Source organism: Stegodyphus dumicola, chromosome 7, assembly GCF_044657685.1.
Source record: "Stegodyphus dumicola isolate Sdum_Otavi_A_Nest chromosome 7, ASM4465768v1".
NCBI lineage: Eukaryota > Metazoa > Arthropoda > Arachnida > Araneae > Eresidae > Stegodyphus > Stegodyphus dumicola.
This window is the reverse complement of record NC_140774.1, coordinates 66,484,150-66,503,376: the sequence shown is the minus strand read 5'-3', so window position 1 is coordinate 66,503,376 and position 19,227 is coordinate 66,484,150. Positions and strand designations below refer to the sequence as shown.

Below are 19,227 nucleotides of genomic sequence, written 5' to 3'. Positions count from 1 at the left end.
AAATATCAGATATATTCCTTCTGATAGCAGATGTAGAAAGAAACCAACAGTTTCGGTATGTCTCAAGTTTCATCAATAGAATTTATTTCGTCTTAATAGAAGTAAACATGACTATGCCATTCTTTTCCTGAATGATGAGATGTATAAAAAAGGTGAGGCATTTACATGGTCGTTTCTCAAAATACTGCATCTAAAATGCACACCCTGTACACCTTGCCGAAAAGTTTCATGAATTGTTCACAGACAATTGCAAACTTATTTCTAATGTAAAAAGGATGTTTTTAGAATTACCTGCTAGAGCAAAAGTCTTTAGAGAGATTGCAGTTGATATATTGTTGCCTTTAAATCCAGTTTTGAAAAAGTGAGGAATATGGTAGCGTGAGCTTGCTATTTTGGCGAGTAGTAGCGTTTTTAAGAGGTGGAGGTAGGGTGATTGCACAGAATGCCAAATACTGAAGTTTTTTTATAGATTTCTTTGTGAAATGTTCTATCTTTATTCAGTTATTTCTGGTTTCAGTGAAGGGTGATTAACAGATTTTTACTTTCTGTATGCTTTCGTGGGCAGAAAATACAGTAAGGTTGGCCCTAATGACTAGTATTTTGTCAAAACCACAGATGCTGTCAATATTTTTTATGTTCTTCGATTAAAATGCTTAGGCGTTATTTAAAAAGGCATCTCTAAATAAGAGTTTCACATTTATAGCTTAATATTTCTCTCAAATACAAGCTTCCCTGGAGAAACAGAATCTAAATTTAGTAGCCTCTTTGTATGCATTTGATTTGATGAAAAATGTGTCTCCATATTTACGTTGAAAAAGGTGTAGGTTCAAGCATTGTGAAAACATGTTTGATATCGTTACGAATCCTGTGAATCTCTATGTTTTAAATATGCACCTGTCCCATCAGCAGATGATTGTTTTCCTGCCTCAGGGGCATTTTAACAGATACAACTTGTCAATGGAGAATCTGAAGAAAATGCCTATGATATTGACACAAGTGAACAATGTGTTACATGGTGATATTCCTTTCTTATGTATCAAGGCAGGGAATCTTTTTTTTTGCTGTTTGTTTAGGTAATTCTTGACCATGGTATTTATTATTTATTAGCATATTTTCTCTGGAATTCATGAAAAATACTAATATTTTAATGATATGTAGGAATATGTTTTTATGTACTTTGTTTATCGATATTAAGAAAACTTTATCAGTGCTAGTTATAGTACATGAAGTGCGTTAATGAATTCACAACTTAACACAGTTAACATATTCATTTTTCCCAAACTATATTTTAAAGACATTTTTCTTTATGCAGTTTGAAGTCATTTGAATTTAGATTACACCACACCAGTTTGTTAATTTTGGTGACTCTGGGAGTGCATAAAACTTCTCAGTCATCTCACAGAGCCAATAAAATGATAATAATCTTTATTTTACTGAAATCATTTATTGGCTGTAACACCTAACATCTTCCGAAAGGTAAATATTAAAAAAAAAAATATCATTTGAAATATATTATTTCATTATAATGTTACTCATAAAAACTTATCTGCTTAATATTACAGGTAACATTATAACAACAGAAGTAAAAAACACTACTTCATTAACCATTTAAAAATGTATATTTTGAGAGGACACGATATTTAAGAGCTGCATGGAATAATACGGCTCTTAGAAAGACGACAACCACGTTATCTTTGGTTCAACCCCCCTCCCAACTTATTTACATCTTCTCAAACGGAAATGACGTCTGGCGAGCAGCCGAGAGTGGGGAGCTCTGGGATAGATGAGAACCCAATGTCTAGGCGCTTGTGTATCTGAGGGGCTAGACGCTTGTCATCGCGCATCAAGTAACCTCTGGCAACCCCTACGAGTTCGACTGGTAGGGAAGTGTTTCAAATGAATACGAAAAATCATTCGTTTTCAAAAGTGATCGCTAAATGCTGGATAGAACGATCGCTGTTTGAGCGATCATCCCTGTTTCAATTGAATGAGGCCTTTAATGTCTAGTGGAAGTGCACCAACAAGAACTGGACGAGCAGTTGTTGTAGTACGAAACACTTTAGTTATGTGTAGTAATGCTATTCATTGAATTTGTGGAAACATATTTGTTGCTTTTACCATGCTGCTATAATGTTATCATACAGGACAACCACATAACATTAATCTTTCAGTTGCTCTTAAATACAATTTTTTCTATATTTTCCTTTTAAGCCCTCATTTGTGCATCATAAGACTATTTAAGTAATTTACAACTACAAGTGTTCAATCTCGCATTTCCGAGAGGTGCAGAATCCAGTTTAATTTTTGTATCAAGAACAAATACTAGATATTTGAATGTGTCGTTATTTCGAGTAGGGTCATTCTTCCATATTAATCTTGGTTGATTTTTTACCAGTTTTGGACCCTTATGAAATGTTATCATTTTTGTTTTAGTGCTTTAAAACTAAGTTTATTATTATCACTCCATTTTTCTATATTTTCTAATGCTTTCTTTGCTTTTCTTTCTAATTCTATTCTATATCTTCTGCCAACAATGATGGTGAAGTCATTGGCATATCCTTGAAGAGTGACATCTTAAGTCTAACTTTTATGCAGCATTAGCCACAATATTCCACAAAATTGAACCTAAATTAGATACTTGAGGTGCACTTTTGTAATAATTTTTGAAGACATTCACACCATTTCTTTTGTAGATGACTTTTCTGTTATGAAGATAATTCTTCTTTAAATTCTAGAGATTTGTTCCATTGTAGAGATCTTGGAGTGTGGCAAGTAGACCTGGCTGTTAAAGATTATTAAAGGCGGACATCACATCTATAGACATTACACAAGTGTGCCATTTTAGTACAGTACTAAGTCCGAAATCTGGACCGGTCGGGACTTTGGCGATTCCAGATTGGGGATTTTTCCAGATAATAAATCATCAATTTAAATCTGGTAAGATGGCATGCAGAAATTATACAATTAAAAATATGAAATCGTAATTTATGAAATAAAGAACAATTATGATCTGAAATTATGATCTTTAAGAATTGAAAAATGAATTTTACTGATAAGTAAAAATGTAGCTTAAATATTGAACTTTTGGATAAGTTGAGAAATTTTGTAATTCGTAGTAACTTTAAATAATTATTGTGTCAGCTAAATGTCACTGTCGGCTTAGTGTGCTGTTGACTAAATGTCTTGACAGTTAAGTGCCCCATAGCTAAATGTCCTGTCGACTAAGTGTCTTTGTTGGTTAAATGTCCTGTAGGCTAAGTGTTCGTGTCGGCTAAGTGTCCTGTGGGCTAGCTGTCCTGTCGGCTAACTGGTGTTGGTTAAGTGTCCCGTCAGTTAAGTGGCACAGACCCGAAAGAGGCAATAAATTTGATTCCTATTCTGTTTTATTTACAAAAGAAAGCTTAATATTTTTTGTTTACTTTATTAAACATTTCTTTCGATGAAAGTTATTTAAGGTGCTTCCACAAAAATTTCAAAATGTTCCTTTTTCTTTTTTCTTGTGTCATATACAGTGGATTTTCCAATGCCATACTCCTCGCATAATTTTGAGAGGGATATGCTTTATCCATTTTTTGCAACATTTCCACTTTTTGTTTAATGGACATCGAAACATGGTTTCACTTTGTAGATCCTAGGCAACTCCAATGTTCAAGTTTAGTGTTTATAAAATTGCCGTAATAATAACAGTCTGCAAAAAATAATAAGCTGTATCGAACCTTCACGGAGGAGCCACATTAACATTATCTGCTGTGCGACAGAAATATTGGATCGTTAATGGCCGAGAAATTGTAAGGAAAATAATTTGGAAATGTATAAAATGTTTTAAAAATCGAACAAGCACATCCAGTCAGATAATGGGCGACCTACCTGCTTCTCGCGTATTGCCGGATAGAACATTCTCGAATACAGGACTAGATTTTGCAGGCCCCTTTTTAATTAAAGCTAGGAAAGGAAGAGGAGGAACGAGATATAAATGTTACGTTTGCCTTTACATATGCTTCACCACAAAGGCCATTCACCTAGAAGTAGTCAGTGATCTAACAACTGAAGCATTCCTAGCATCTCTGAAAAGATTTGTGTCATGCAGAGGAAAACCCAAGAAAATCTTTTCAGATAGAGGAACCAACTTTGTTGGGGCTGATCGAGAATTAAGAAGATACAAAGCTACACTTTCCTCTGAAGAAGCATTTCAAAACTACCTGAGCGGTGAAAATTTTCAATGGATCTTCAATCCTCCTGCTGCCCCTCACTTTGGAGGCCTTTGGGAGGCTGAGATCATGGAGCAGCCCAGTCTGCTACATTAACCCGTTGACCGCCAAAATTACAAGGAATGATTCTTTTCTCATGAAAATAATAACAAATATTAAATTAAGCATTTATAACATAAATTTACGTTGAAAATTTAAAAAAAAAAAAAAATGCTCTTACCTGTGTTGTGTTCGCGCAACAACAGCGGAATAAGACTACGGATGTTTAGTGAGTAGGATTGTACTCGTGTGATGTTTCTTTTGAGTGGAGCACAGGATTACTTTTTAGCTGTATAACGTTTTATAAATCTGCAAATCACTTTACTTGTAATTAATTTAATATTAAAATATACATTGTATTTCTTTTACAAATACAGATTATTTCAATTGAAAGATTCAAGCATGAAAAGCGTGATTACAATCATGAAGTAAAGCTACATCTATAAACAGTCTGGCTATGGGACTCTTTACAACAAAGTCTTGTTTACAACAAGTTCTTGAGATAAGAATTTACTTATGTAAGCAGATACTTTAGAGAGGCAATCAGTCACCTACAGAAATTTCATTGCGTGTTAGTAACGTGAGTTTGTGCTTTCTTAGTCTAAAACAAAAATAAAAAAAAATTGTAAATTTATGCAAAAAATATTATCCAAAAAAAAAAAAAAAAATAGAATTTAATGATTTCTTAATTGGAATTTAAAAATGGGCACAGAGAAGTTTCCAGAAATCTCACTGTGTCTGTAAAGTTTTAGGGCTAAGTTTATAAAAGAGTGAAAATCTATTCAAGACTAATAAAATCATCTGCATCACAGAAAAACATTAGATCATGTTAATGTTTCATCCCTGTATTCTGTGTGCAACTTTTCAAATGTCTTTACTGTTGTTTTTCTTGCTTTACAGCAAAACTTTGTTGCTGCTCTTTGCTCAACTTCCAAATCCATGGTAGTAAATATTGGCTAGATCAGAACATAAAATTTATTGCTTAGAAAATTTGGTCCATAAGCAAACAATGTTTTAGGAAAACCAAGCTGAGATGTCATAGTAATAAATTCTGTCAGTTATCATTTGGAAGGTTTACTGAGATTTGTTAAACAAAATAGTCCCAGAACTTTATGGCCATACCATGCATTTTTCATAATACATTACATTTACATAATAATTTTTGATTTCTTATATGAAAATAATAATTATGAAACATGAAATAGTTTTCTGCTAGTGTCACTTTACTTCTTTTTGGGCTTTAATAATACATAGCTTTTGGGCTTACATACATAGTAGTGAAGTATAATTTAAAGACCATTTAGTATGTTTTGAAAGATGTTAATGTAAATATTTTTTGAAGAATGCATGCATGCAATTAATAATAATTCAGTAATTACTAAATAATGATCTTAACTGTAAGATATTTTATTATAAAACTCAAAACCTTTTTTCTTTAAATTAAAATTTTTTTTTTGATCGGTTAAAAAAATATTTTATATAGTTTTAAAAATCTTAACCATTGGTTTGCTTTTATGTTAGTTTTTCGACCTCATTAATAATTTTTAACTAGGCCTTTCATATGTAAATTACTTATTTCTGCTTAGTTATATTGGGGTTGAATTTTGCTTCTTTTGATAGTTTTTTTTTTTTTTAAATTTATTCTTGGGTTTTTTCTCTCTTTAATTGACCAAATTAGTACAGTTTAGAAAATTATAGTATTATATTCCAGATTAGAATTTGCACAGATTTTATGTAATATGTGTGATTTTATTTTTCAGTTTGATTCAAATTATTTTATTCTCTTTTCTCCCTTTCTTTTCATAAATTATAAGTAATGCTTCAATATTTATACATTGCCAATGATTGAAATATATAATGCTTTCAGTAGAATCTAAATAAAGAATCCCTTCAAAATTAGCTTTCTCTTTGAAGAGGCATATTTCATTTCAAAATATCGGGGTTTTAACGAAAGTTTCCTGCCACCGTAAATAATTTCTACGCAAACAGTTCACATTGGCTTGTTAAATCATGTTTTCTCAAACGAGTTTTGGCATTTGAAAGAAAGAGACTTACTTTAGAACATTTTGTTGTAAAATTCGTAAAAAAATATCTTTTTCATTAAGTACAAGGTATCTCAAATGGAACTATCTGGTTGCCAGATTAGAACCATCATTTACTTCCAGTTCTGTTGCAAAAAGTCAGCTACAGACTGTCACCAAATCATGTGTACAGCTTTAGGTACTAATATTAAATTGTATGACTGTGGAGGTTTGGTACCAAAAGTTCAAAAACAAGGACTATGACATTCAAGAAGCAGAGGGCTCTGGCCTGTCTACTGATGTTGATGAGGAACACCTGCGAGAACTTGTAGAAGAAGATCAGTATGCAATGACTCAAGAGTTTGCTAAGGAGTCAGATGTTGGTACCATGTTCATTAGTCACACTATGCATTGCATAAACTTAACGTACAAGTTCGATCACTGGGTGCTGCATGAACTAACTCAAGCAGATAAGGACAGATGTGTTCAGATCTGCACTAATCTGCTTAAATATCAACACCAGGATAAAATTTTCGACCAGATCATCACTTGTGATGAAAAGTGGATTTACTTCAATGACGTAACCTGAAAAGGGGATTTGTCTGCACTCAGGGGGCCCGTCAGCAGTGTCGCAAAACACAGTTTGACTAACAAAAAACAAAACAAAAAAAAAAAAAATGCTTTGTATGTGGTGGGATTGCTATGGTATTATCAATAAAAAGAGTATCTGGGAAAAGGTAAAACCCTCGACAGTATGGTGTACAGCGAGATGCTAGTCTATGTTGATGTTGCTATCAAGAAAAACGTCGAACTGACTTCAGGCACAGAAAAATAATGCAAGACCACATGTGTCTGCATTCACCGGCTGGACTCTGTGTGGACTCGAATGGTATCTCTTGCCACACCCATCATATAGCCCAGACATTGCACCTTCAGACTTTTACCTTATTTAAAACCTTCAGCTATATCTTGCTGTCTTCCAAAATGAGGTTGATCTGTTTTTGGACTTGCTCTCACCAAGTTTGTAGGCCGAAGGCTTTGAAAAACTGCCAGAAAATCATAGATTTAGGAAGTGATTACTACCCCCACTAAAAGAACTGCTTTCATGCTTTTTTTTTTTTTTTTTCCCTCTAACTTTATTAAGAACGTTTTTTTTTTTTTTTTTTTTGGCTGAAAACTTTCATTACAACCAGATAAAATTCATTAGATAAACACTGATTTTTTTTGAGTAAGAAGTTTCAACAGTTAAGGAGTCCTCTCTCTTGATACCAAGATCATGTTATTTGCTTTTTAATAATTCAGCAAGTGTTTAAAATATGTATTTAGAGATTTTATCTTGGCAGTTTTTTTTCCCGAGAAAGAAAAGTCTTTTAAGCTACAGTCTATTTTACTGTCTTATTTGACTATTGAGTTATCAGTATAAAGCCTATGATCAATCTTTGCTTGCATAACTTAAGATTAAAATTCACGTGTTCTCTGAAAATTTCATGTGTTTTTCAGTTGAATGGCTGATATGGCCTGAGCAGTGTCACAGTGAAATAACCGATAAAATCAATCACTATATAAGTGTTAATATATATTAATCTGCATGTATTTGTTACTTATTGAATCATATGTTCTGGGAAACTGCTGGAATTGTGATAAACTATGTATAATATGGTAAAAGTCTTCTTTTACAATAACTATTGAAAATATTTATATAATGAATTTTATTATAAATCATTGTGGAAATATTTTAAGTTATTTCTTTTGAGAGCATTGATTATTTTTTAATTGTTCCCTAACTGCAGTTCTACCAGTTACAATCTTGTGGCTTTTAGTCACTAAAAGCCACAAGTTCACTCTAAATAGATCTTTTCATTTAATTAATATCTAACCCTCTTGTGCTAAGAAAATTTTTTACAAAGTTCTGCTGTATTTTATGAATTATCATTTAGATTTCTATTAGAATGTGCAGTGATCAAACTGCATTATATTATGCAGAATATGACATAAAAATGTCCACAGTTTTGTTAACTTTGTTGGAAAATGTCATTAAATAATTTACTCAAGAATTTTTTCAGATATACTATCTTAAAAAATAAAACTGCATGTCGGGAAATTTTTTTTTTTTTTTTCCTTTCAATTATTTTATTCAAAATATAAGGGCGAAAATGTCCCCCTTTTTAGTTTGTGAAGTCTTCATTATACCAGAAAGTTGATGCATCTTGTTCTTTTATTGTATTATATTTATGTTGAAATTTATTAACATGGCATAATTTTCGTGTCTTGGAATTTGTTATGATAATTGAAAGAAATATCTTTTGTTGTAATCTATAATATGTGCACTAAATTGAATTTTTCTTCATGTTCTACTAAAGATAACTTTTAAAATAACAAGCAAGCAAAATATGTGTTTTTGCAAATAATATGAAAAGAATAAACATCTTAAGCCAATAAAGTGATGTGATGACTTTTGGGAGAAAGTGATTTGTTTTGTGTAATTTATTTAAGTATTTAATGATATAATGTGGTAATGAATATAAGGCAAAAATTAAATTATGAAAATAAAAGATAATTGGTAGTATTCATTTTAATAGCTATCTATATTACATTATACAGTATAATGTGGTAAATAATATGAGTTTAAATTATAATGATAATGTAATAATAATATTCATTTTATATAATAATTTTAATTCTAGTTTTTTAAGAATGCAAAAATAAACACATTGAAATAATATATTTGGGAATATTGGGAGAGTATGCTTGCGATTATTATTTTATATTCGAATATATATGTATTGAACGGGAATATTGGAATGGAATTGCTATCTTGAATTCAACTCTGTAGCAAAAAAAAAAAAAAAAGAGATTTATGGGTACCTGGGGGGAGGAATCTTTTACTGTTTCAACATTAGAAAGGAATAACAATATGTTTAACATTAGAATCTAATATTTCACCATTAGAAAGAAAGTAACAATATGTTTAAACAGGCTGTAGTTCCCTCACTATAAAACTTATTGTGGTGTTAAAACAATCAAATCATTTTTATATTAACGTGCCTTTACTTTCAAGATGAGATGCTTTTTGTCTTAAAAAGTGGACTAAACTCAGTGTTAACATTTTTTAGCTTAGATATGCTTTAAATTTTGTGTGCTAGGGGACTATTAAATAAATTTTCTTATTGTAAAATCCATTTGAAAATTTAATTTATCAATTACAGTATGCCAGTAGTAAAACATTGTAAACTTCTTAGCATGCCATTTGTTCTAATTTATTATTCTTCATAAAGCAATGCTGTTTATATAAATGCTGATTTATTAAATGCGATTTTTTTTTTTTTTTTTTTTTTTTTTTGCATATTAGTTTTTTTCCCATTGCCGCTTAAAAGAACTACCTTTAATTTTAATACAATTTATTATACCTCATTTATTATAATACTAATTCATTTAGTATTATAATAAATGAGTGATGTATAAATATATAGTTAAATGAAATATGTATATTTAATTGCACATTAATATGTCCTTTCTTATTTTATAGCACATTAAAGTTATATAACCGGAGTTATAAATTTGAACTTTATAGTGGATATGACCATAAAAAGTGCTGGGTATTGAATGGTTCTAAATATATATTTTTCCATGACAGGTTTTTCTGAATGAAATGAAGCGTTCTGCTGTGATATGCAATAAACAAACTCTCTATCCATGTTCTGGTAACACCATGTTTATGCCTTCTGATCCTCTGTTGCTGCCAACCTCTCAAGTAGGCTATGTTGATTTGCATGTTTGGTACATATGGAATAGACAATTCAACCGAAAAGGAAATTTGAACAGACATTTAAATTTTCATACTGGTATGCGCCCATTTATTTGTGGTATATGTAGTAAAGATTTTTCTTTAAAACAGCATTTGGTAAAGCATTCATACTGCAGGATTTTGTTCCTGAATAATATACACTACATAAAGTACAAGGTGCTTATGTATTAGTGCAACCATTTTGACACAGTTTGCAGGTTTTTATAGAAAACAAACAAGAAAGGTCAACAATTGAAAAAAAATGTTTATTATATGCATACACATTTTACATTTTAATTAGGTATTTATCCCCAAAGTCAATTAATTAACCTATTAGAAATACGTCTACTTTAAGATGATGGTAAAAATTGTATAGATTAAAATTAAAAACTGTTTTTGAAAAAATTTATAAAAATTATTAAAAAATACAAATTTAAAAAATAAATCATAAAAAAATGGGTGAATTTTATTTGGAATGAACTAAATTTCGAATTCTGGTAGAAGGAATCAAGTAATTTTAATTTACAAGTGGACCTTTTTTAAAATCTAGGTAGACATTTTGTACTGATCACTTAAAGAATATATTTAGAACAGTTGTTTCCTTTTGCAGTTTTGTGCAAAATAATGTATTCCTGCAGAAATTTTATGGCAGTTTCTTCAGTTGCAGGTAAATCACACAAATGCAAACTTTAAAAATGACTTAGTAAAAAGTAAAAACTATCATAATTTATTTATAAAAATCATTGGAACTTGAAATGCAACAAAAAGAACATGCATGAAAAGGATGATATTGCTTGTTAAAACTGAAGAATTAGCATATACACTGCACGAGGGAGGGGGGAACGAATTCTGTATCTCCCGTTATACTGGGCCAATTGACAAAATTTAACTTGCGTTTTTTATGTCTCGAATGCGCGGCTTAGGATATTTATTAGATTTATATGTAGTATTGTTCTACTATAGGTATTTTGACACAAAATCAGACCTTTTTCTGAAATGACATACCAGTTTTTTTTTCATATTTCGATTCTACGACTCAAATTATGACTAAATATTAAATTTTGTAAAATTTGGTGCAAAATTTATGGAGAAGTTCAAAATTTTATCTTGGTGCATTTTTTTTTTCAGTTTGTGCCAAGAATAATTCACTTGGTGAACTTCTTAATTTATAGCAATCTTGTTTTATAACCATGTAGTTTCCTTTCTTTATTTTCATTGTAAATTAGCAGAAAAAAGTCATCGTTCATTATTTCAAATAATTTTAGCATAGTGCGTAAACCACATTTGGCGTTATTATCCTTTATAGCGGATATGACCATAAAAAGTGCTGGGTATTGAATGGTTCTAAATATATATTTTTCCATGACAGATTTTCTGAATGAAATGAAGCGTTCTGCTGTGATATGCAATAAACAAACTCTCTATCCATGTTCTGGTAACACCATGTTTATGCCTTCTGATCCTCTGTTGCAAGTATGCCAAATTTCAAAATGCGCCAGTGTGTAAATTCACGTATATCCAAGGAAATTTTGAATAAAAAACTTTAATTTTTTGCAGGTATACTTAGAAATACGTCTACTTTAAGATGATGGTAAAAATTGTATAGATTATAATTAAAAACTGTTTTTGAAAAAATTTATAAAAATTATTAAAAAATACAAATTTAAAAAATAAATCATAAAAAATGGGTGAATTTTATTTGGAATGAACTAAATTTCGAATTCTGGTAGAAGGAATCAAGTAATTTTAATTTTAAAAAAAGAGATATTAGCAAATAGATATCAAGTTCCATTAGCATTGAGGACACGGCTTAAACTGTGCCGGTACTTCTTAACTTTTAAGATAAATTATAATTCTAGCCAGAGCCCTAAATAAGAAGGCTCTGGTACTTCTTTTATGGAATTGAACAACAATTTCATTAGATATTTGATCTCGAAAATTTTATTTTTAGCAATAAAATTATATTAAAAATTACTTATTAGATTTATTAAAATTAGAGATAAATTTTAAAAAAAGATAAAAAAAGAAAATCTTTTAAAAAAATAAAAAAGGTTTTAGATTTTAAATTATGTCCAAAGAGCATTTTTTTAACATTTTGTGTGTTACCTCTAATTAATAAATACCCTGTTCTTTGCACTTAAACCATAAAATTCATTTCAAGATCAATACCATAAAATAATTTTAAATTGAGCATATCTTTAGTATTTCCGATACACAGTCTCGCACGCTGGAGATAAAAATGTTTTTTCTGTACAATGCTGCCATTGCTCGCTTTGAAATCGTAGAGTTTGTTAATAAAAAATTCGTTAAAGTTTTACAAAATATGAAATCGATAATGAAACAAATTTCAAATTTGGCCTTTCAGATGCCCATATTCGCAGTAGGATTACGTCATTCAAAATTAGATGGCTCTAGGTATCATTGTTTTATCACAATGGGAAAAACGTACATACATTTATATAGATTCTACATTATTTAATTTCTTCAAATGTAATACAGAGTGATAATATTTGGTAGCAACAGGTTGAAAAGTTAAACGGATATTCAGAGTGATTCGACGCAAAATCGCAAGACGAAAACAGTAGCCCCTCAGGGACAAAGCCCCTTTGGACTAATAATCTAATATATAATATATTTATTAGACTAAATTATATTTAAAATCACTAAATAAATAAATTTATTATTAATCACTTTAATCATTAATTATTTTAATGATTAATAATTTTATTTATTTATTTATTCTTGTTCCTCTTTCCTGAGGGTCTACAGTAGGGTTTCGGCTCTTCTAATTTTAGAATTTAAGACTTATTGAGGAGCTAAAATTTTGAGAGCTAATTTTTTAAAAACCACTTGAGCGATTTTTTACAAAACTTGGCAGTTTGGTATAATTTGAGTCATAGAATCAAAATATGGGGAAAAAAGGACGGACATGTCATCTCAGAAAAATTCCGATTTTTTGTCAGAAAACATACATTAGAAAAAGCTGTATATAAATCTAATGCATAATTCGCACTTTCGAGACATTAAAAATGCAAGTTGAATTTCGTCAATTTGCCGAGTAGAATGGGAGAACTGTCCCTATTTCCCCCCTCCCCTCCTGAACTGGAAGTTGATCTGTCAGCACTATCCTTATCTTCAGGGCAGATGTTTTTATTTTATTCAGCTTATAATTCCTTACTAAATGTAGTATTTCATCTCGATGTATTCGTCTTTGATATGATTTAAATCAAATTCCTCCTCATAATAAATATTGTGAGTACACATCAAATAGTTTTCTGGTTGCAATTTTCTAATTTCGACTATGCGTAATGTATGCTTTACATATGCGCGCGTTGAAAGAAATGTTTAATAAAGTAAACAAATAAATATTTAGCTTTTTTTTTTTTTTTTTTTTTTTTTTTGTAAATTTTGATACCCTTTAGATCATAATGGCTCTTTATTTCATAAATTATGGTTTGATATTTTTAATTTTATTATTTCTGCATGCCATCTTACCAGATTTAAACTGATGATCTACAATCCGGAAAAATCGATAATCTGGAATCGCCGAAGTCCCGACGAGTCCGGATTAAAGACTTTTGACTGTATATATTTGTATACATAACTATTTATTATTTAATAGGAATATAAATAAATAAAATTAGACAAATCAGTCTTGAATTGATGCATTGAAAATTGTTGTTATTTAGAATATCAAGAAGAGGCACTGTATGCAATATTTAGAACAGAAAGTTCACTAGCCTTTTTTTTTTTTTGTAAATGGTACTTATGGATTGTCTGCCAAATCCTTATAAGAATCACTGAACAAAATACTTTGTTACCAAAGTAGGCAACCAAAAATTTTGCAGAAATATGTTTGTCTGGCAACTAACTAATGGTTGCCCTTATAATTCCACCATCTGTCTTGGTCATGGTGATAATGCGTATGGTTTAGAAATTCTAGGTTTGTGATTTCTATTTATGATGATTAGTGTGTCAAGTTTTCTTTACTTGTAACAAATTGTACATCATGTTAAAAATGGAATCATGTTAAGTGTTGAGAAGATGATAGTTTTGAAACAAAATTATGACGAGGAATGTAATAAGTTTATGATAAAGTTTTGAAAGACTGAAATTTGCTGTGTAAGCTAATTCTTTCAGAGAAATAAATATACATTGTATGAACCTGGGTAAGGTGCACTTAAAATTTTTATATTATTGTAGCTAAAGAAAAATGGTAAGCTCAACATATTTGTGTCCTAAAATTTTTGATATCTTTATCATAATTCATTCATATGTGCTGTTGCAGTGGGCTGTTTTTGTCTCATGAAAATATGGTAGAGACCCTTCTTTTTCACAGAGTAAAGATATTTTGTATTGTGGGTGGGTTTGTCTAAATAATTTAATGAAGAAATATGACAACATTTATCAGGTAAAATTGAGGAAAAAAGAATAAAATGCTGAAGAATTATAATTTTAAAATCCCTAGGAAAAAGAGGATTGAAATTAGTATCATTAACTAAAGTTAGGGTATTCTGGTAGATGTTCAAGGTTATAATCAAGTCTAATTCAGCCTTTAAAAAATTTTTCTTAATGTTATTTCAGTAGAACTGTAATCTAAAATGTGATTTGGAGACCAATAATAATAAGCTATAAAGGTTTCTTCCCCCCTAGGCAATTAATACTCTTTAATGTAAAATTTTATTCCTGTGTTAGTTTGGTGATATGAGTGGAAAACTATAATGCTACACCATCCGACATTGAAAATGCAACACCAAGAATGAGTGGTCCTGAAATTATGCGAATTTCTGTGCAATAAGGCAGGGCTTTAGGGGGAAAAGGCAATAATATCAGGGGAATAAGATAAGGAGCCTGCAGCATGTTCAATTTTTGTGTCTTTATTTCTGCTAAACAAGGAAATGTGACGAGTTGAGGGGTGCCAATGCAGCCAGAATGACATCAATGTGCGTGGATCAACAAATCCACCGACAAGCGACGACCACTTCTTCCTCCATTCCATTGCACGTTCAAGACACCCTGGTTGCTGCCATATTGACCAGAACCATTTGCCTTTGATTGTTGGCTAGCAGCCTACACTTGGGCATCTATTAAGAAGACTGCCATTGACCCCACATCATAGATGCTAATGTCTGCAGTGGTGCTGGGCTCGAGCAATGTGGACAACGGAATGGCACAAAGTCGTGTTCTCAGATGTGTCACACTTCTGTTTCTCCGATGGTAGTTGTCACATAGGAGTGTGGCATTGATGTGGATATCCGGCAGCAATTGTGGAATGTCCCCCCCCCCAAATGATAGTGCGGCCTCATGGTTTGAGATGCAATTGCGTACTATTCCAGGTCACCTCTTATTTGTATTCAGGGCATTATGATGGCCTGATGATACATGGATAATGTGCTGCAGTCAGTGACACTTCCCTACCTTCAGGGCATGCCCAATGCTTTTTATCAGCTGGATAACGCCTGACCACACACTGCTCGCGTCAGCCACCATTCTCTCCTGATATCTCACCAATCGAACACATTTGGGATGTGATTGGATAACATTTGCAGGCCTTGCTAATTTCCATGTTCAGAAGACGAACTATTGCAAAGAGTTGACAAGGAATGGAGAGCCATTCCTCAGGACACCATTTGTAGTCTCATTGACTCTGTATCTAGACATCTTGCTTTGTGTATCGCCGTCCAAGGTAGTCTTACAACCTTCTCAGCTGAAGCTGTTTTCACTCTGTATTATGTATATCATCTATATATATAAAGAAAAATGTCTGTTTGTGTGTGTGTGTGTTTGTTCACAATAAACTCAGTTATTGCTATAGCTAACATCACCAAACTTTCTATAGTTCTTTTCTGGGTCCTGGAAAAGGTCAATGTCTACTTAAAAAAAAAAAAAAAAAAAAAAAAATTAATAATTGTGAAAACGCTACTCCCATTTTTCAGAGTAGCAACAGTCTCTACGATGGAGATAAAAATCTGCTTTATTTTGAGAAGTGTTGCCACTGCTTACTTTCAAATTGTAGAGTTTGTTAATAAAAAATTTCCAAGTTTTACAATGAAATAAAAATAGCATTGCCAAACATTAAATACATTATTCCGAATTCCAAAAATTTGTGAGAAGCCATTTTGATTGTTCCCATTGTTGTTTGACTCTAATCAGCCAAGATATTAATTAAAAACTCTGAAAACACTAATTTTTGCACTTATTTTTCCGATTGGCAACTGTTTCACGCGTTTTAGATAAAAATGCTTTATTTCAAAATGTGCTACTGCTTGCTTTCAAATCGTAAAATTTGTTAATAAAAAATTTATAAGTTTTACAAAATCTACATATATAAAGAAGAATGTCTATTTGTGTGTTTGTTTGTTTGCATTATTGATTTCTGATCAGTTATGATAAATGTTCTTGCCACATTTAATCAACTAAAATTGAATGTAGGTAAAATATTGGATAGAACTTGAGCTTTTACAACCATTTGATTAGAATGTTAAAAATCATTAAAAATTGCATGCTATTGTTGCTGATATAATGAGAGAGAATTAGTTTTATTTTTCTATCGAAATTTTTTATGTGGGTTCCATATCGCATCAGGCTGAAAAATGTATGAATATTAATTGCATTTTTTGCATCGTTATTAGAGAATGATTACAGCAGTATCGTTCTCTCTGTTGTTAAATACATTACTCTCAATCTAACTTAACTGGCATTGGGTACTTCCACTAGTTTTAAAATAAAGATGACATGGCTGCAGTATGGGAGGATCTAAGAAGAGTTGGAGTAGCGGTTCTATTCCTGCGTATGCATGATGTCAAATATTGATCATCGGCGCTCGTCGTAGCAGTTGGCTGTCCTTGGCTGAACCTCCTAGATGCCGAATCTGTGGTTTGAAATTGCCTCCAAAGTATATAAACCACAGAAGGACTCACATTTAGCCATCTGGCCACTTCTGTTTGACCTTTGTCCTGCCTCTAGTCTCCCAATGGCTCTTCATCGCAGTTCTGCAGCAAACGATGCCTGGAGGTCATTGTTACGAATTGGCTATCTCAGATTTCTGATGTCACTGTCACAGTGAAATATGTGGGCTTGCTCTCAAATATGGACTTTTATGCTCCTGGCAGATGACATATTCCAAAAGCAGCGCCACTAATTTGCATATCGGAGTTTTACTCAGCTACTCTTACTTGGCAGCATATTCAAATTTTACACGGTTTTGCTTATTTTTGAGGGGAGTTATCGCTATTTTTTGATTTTTCCTTAATTTATGATAACCAGGGTATATTTCATTGATAAATGACACCAGTAGCTTTTTGGTATGTGTTAACACATAAATATGGTTTGAAATGTTAATCAAATATCTTTTATCAAATTATATTGAAAAAAAATCTTTTAAGATTTAGAAAAATTTCGTCTTTATCTTAATAAATGTATCTTTTTAAAAAATTTATTTTTCATTAAACTTAGATTTCAAATTTTCCTTTATTAGTTTAAAAGTTTTCATTATCTTATTTTTCTTGTTTGAAAGATTTTGAGAACCTTTTAAAATTCAAATTCACATTTGAGAAAATAAGCTTTAACTGCTGTGACAATTTTTTCGGCATAATTAATGTGAACGGTCTCACAGACCACTTTAAAGAAATGCGTAAAAATACATACTTTTATGCCTTTTTAAAGAATGTTATATATGCTTAATCCATATTTATGGAATTCTAATTCATTTAATTTAATACACAGGGTGTGGCAGCGTTTGTAGTAGGATACTATAAACACACCATAAGGCAGTAAGTAATTTATTTATTACCTCGTATGTCAATTAATAGTTAAAAGGTATGCCATTTACTAATGTGTAAGTCATTGTCCATTGCATGGATTACTTTTTGAATATGATGCCTGTCAAATGATGCTCCCTCTGCACAACACATTCATCTAGGTGGCGTTGGAAGCTTGCCATAACTCGGCGTAATGTATTCCGTGAGACATTGCCGATGGCAGTTCTGATGCGATCCTTCAACTCAGGAATGGTGGCACAACGTGTTCAGAAAACTTCTTGCTTCAGATGGCTCCAAAGGAAAAAGTCAGCACATGAAAGATCAGGTGAGCAAGGCGGCCAAGAAATGTCATCAAAACGGGAAATTACTCTATCTAGAAATGTCTGTCACAATGGTTCCTCCATCTTGCCGCGGCGAGCAATGAATTGGAAGTTGATCTGTCAGCACTATCCTTATCTTCAGGGCAGATGTTTTTATTTTATTTAGCTTATAATTCCTTACTAAATGTAGTATTTTATCTCGATGTACTCCATCTTTGATATGATTTAAATCAAGTTCCTCGTCATTATAATTCGCTTCCGATAGTGAAGAAAGTGACACAGAGGTTATTGAAAACGAAAACATTTCGATTGACAAATTAGTCGGTATTCTCGACACAGCAATTATTGTACTTGAACAGCAGAACTTTGTAACTGAACAAGAAATTATGTCTGTTTAATAGAATTAAAGAGAAAGTATTATCACTTGAAATGAAGCAACTTAAACAATGTACATTGAAAGAAATGTTTAATAAAGTAAACAAATAAATATTAAGGTTTTTCTTTTTGTAAATTTTGATGCCTTTTAGATCATAATTGTTCTTTATTTCATAAATTACAGTTTCATATTTTTAATTTTGTAATTTCTGCATGCCATCTTACCAGATTTAAACTGATGATCTATAATCCGGAAAAATCGATAATCCGGAATCGAAGTCCCGACGAGTCCGGATTAACGACTTTTGACTATAGTTAGGATCAAATAGAGTGAAGAAACTTGGAGTACATGTGGGTGTGACATTAACTATTTAAGTATTTAAAGTTTTTAATTAATAGTGATGTATGTTTAAAAAAAATATTCCTAACTGAATTAACTTTATCTTTTTTTTTTTTTTTTTTTGATAAAGGGCAAGTTGTTTTAATGATGTTATGTAGAATTATCGGTATTGTCCCAACTGATGATCTACCGAATTTTGTTAGCTAGTTAATCAGTTTTGTACTAGATGGCACCACCTCTCTTTCAGACTATTTTATTTGTAAAAGTAATGTTTGTTCTTATCGTTCCTTTCACTTGCAATTTTTTCATTGAATTTGAAAAGAGTTTTCAAAATGCTGTCTTTGAATCTTTGTTATCAATTTACTCTGAAGTAAAATTTT

The 19,227-nt window shown here is 31.3% G+C and overlaps 1 protein-coding gene across 7 annotated transcripts in view; it reads left to right on the top strand.

Moving 5' to 3' along the window:
* Window positions 1-1,448: 1,448 nt before the first annotated feature.
* Window positions 1,449-19,227, top strand: part of LOC118183591 (zinc finger protein 131-like) — a 46,857-nt gene continuing 29,078 nt past the window's right edge. The window contains exons 1-3 of one of the 7 annotated variants that reach the window (XM_085820381.1): window positions 1,749-2,937; window positions 4,625-4,827; window positions 9,903-10,110. In XM_085820381.1, coding sequence (XP_085676507.1) covers window positions 9,918-10,110 — 193 coding nt within the window. In that variant the 5' untranslated portion in view covers window positions 1,749-2,937; window positions 4,625-4,827; window positions 9,903-9,917. Of the gene's footprint in view, window positions 2,938-4,624; window positions 4,828-9,902; window positions 10,111-19,227 lie in introns of all 7 variants that reach the window. The other 6 variants (XM_085820380.1, XM_035353187.2, XM_085820378.1 and 3 more) reach the window with 6 other exon arrangements.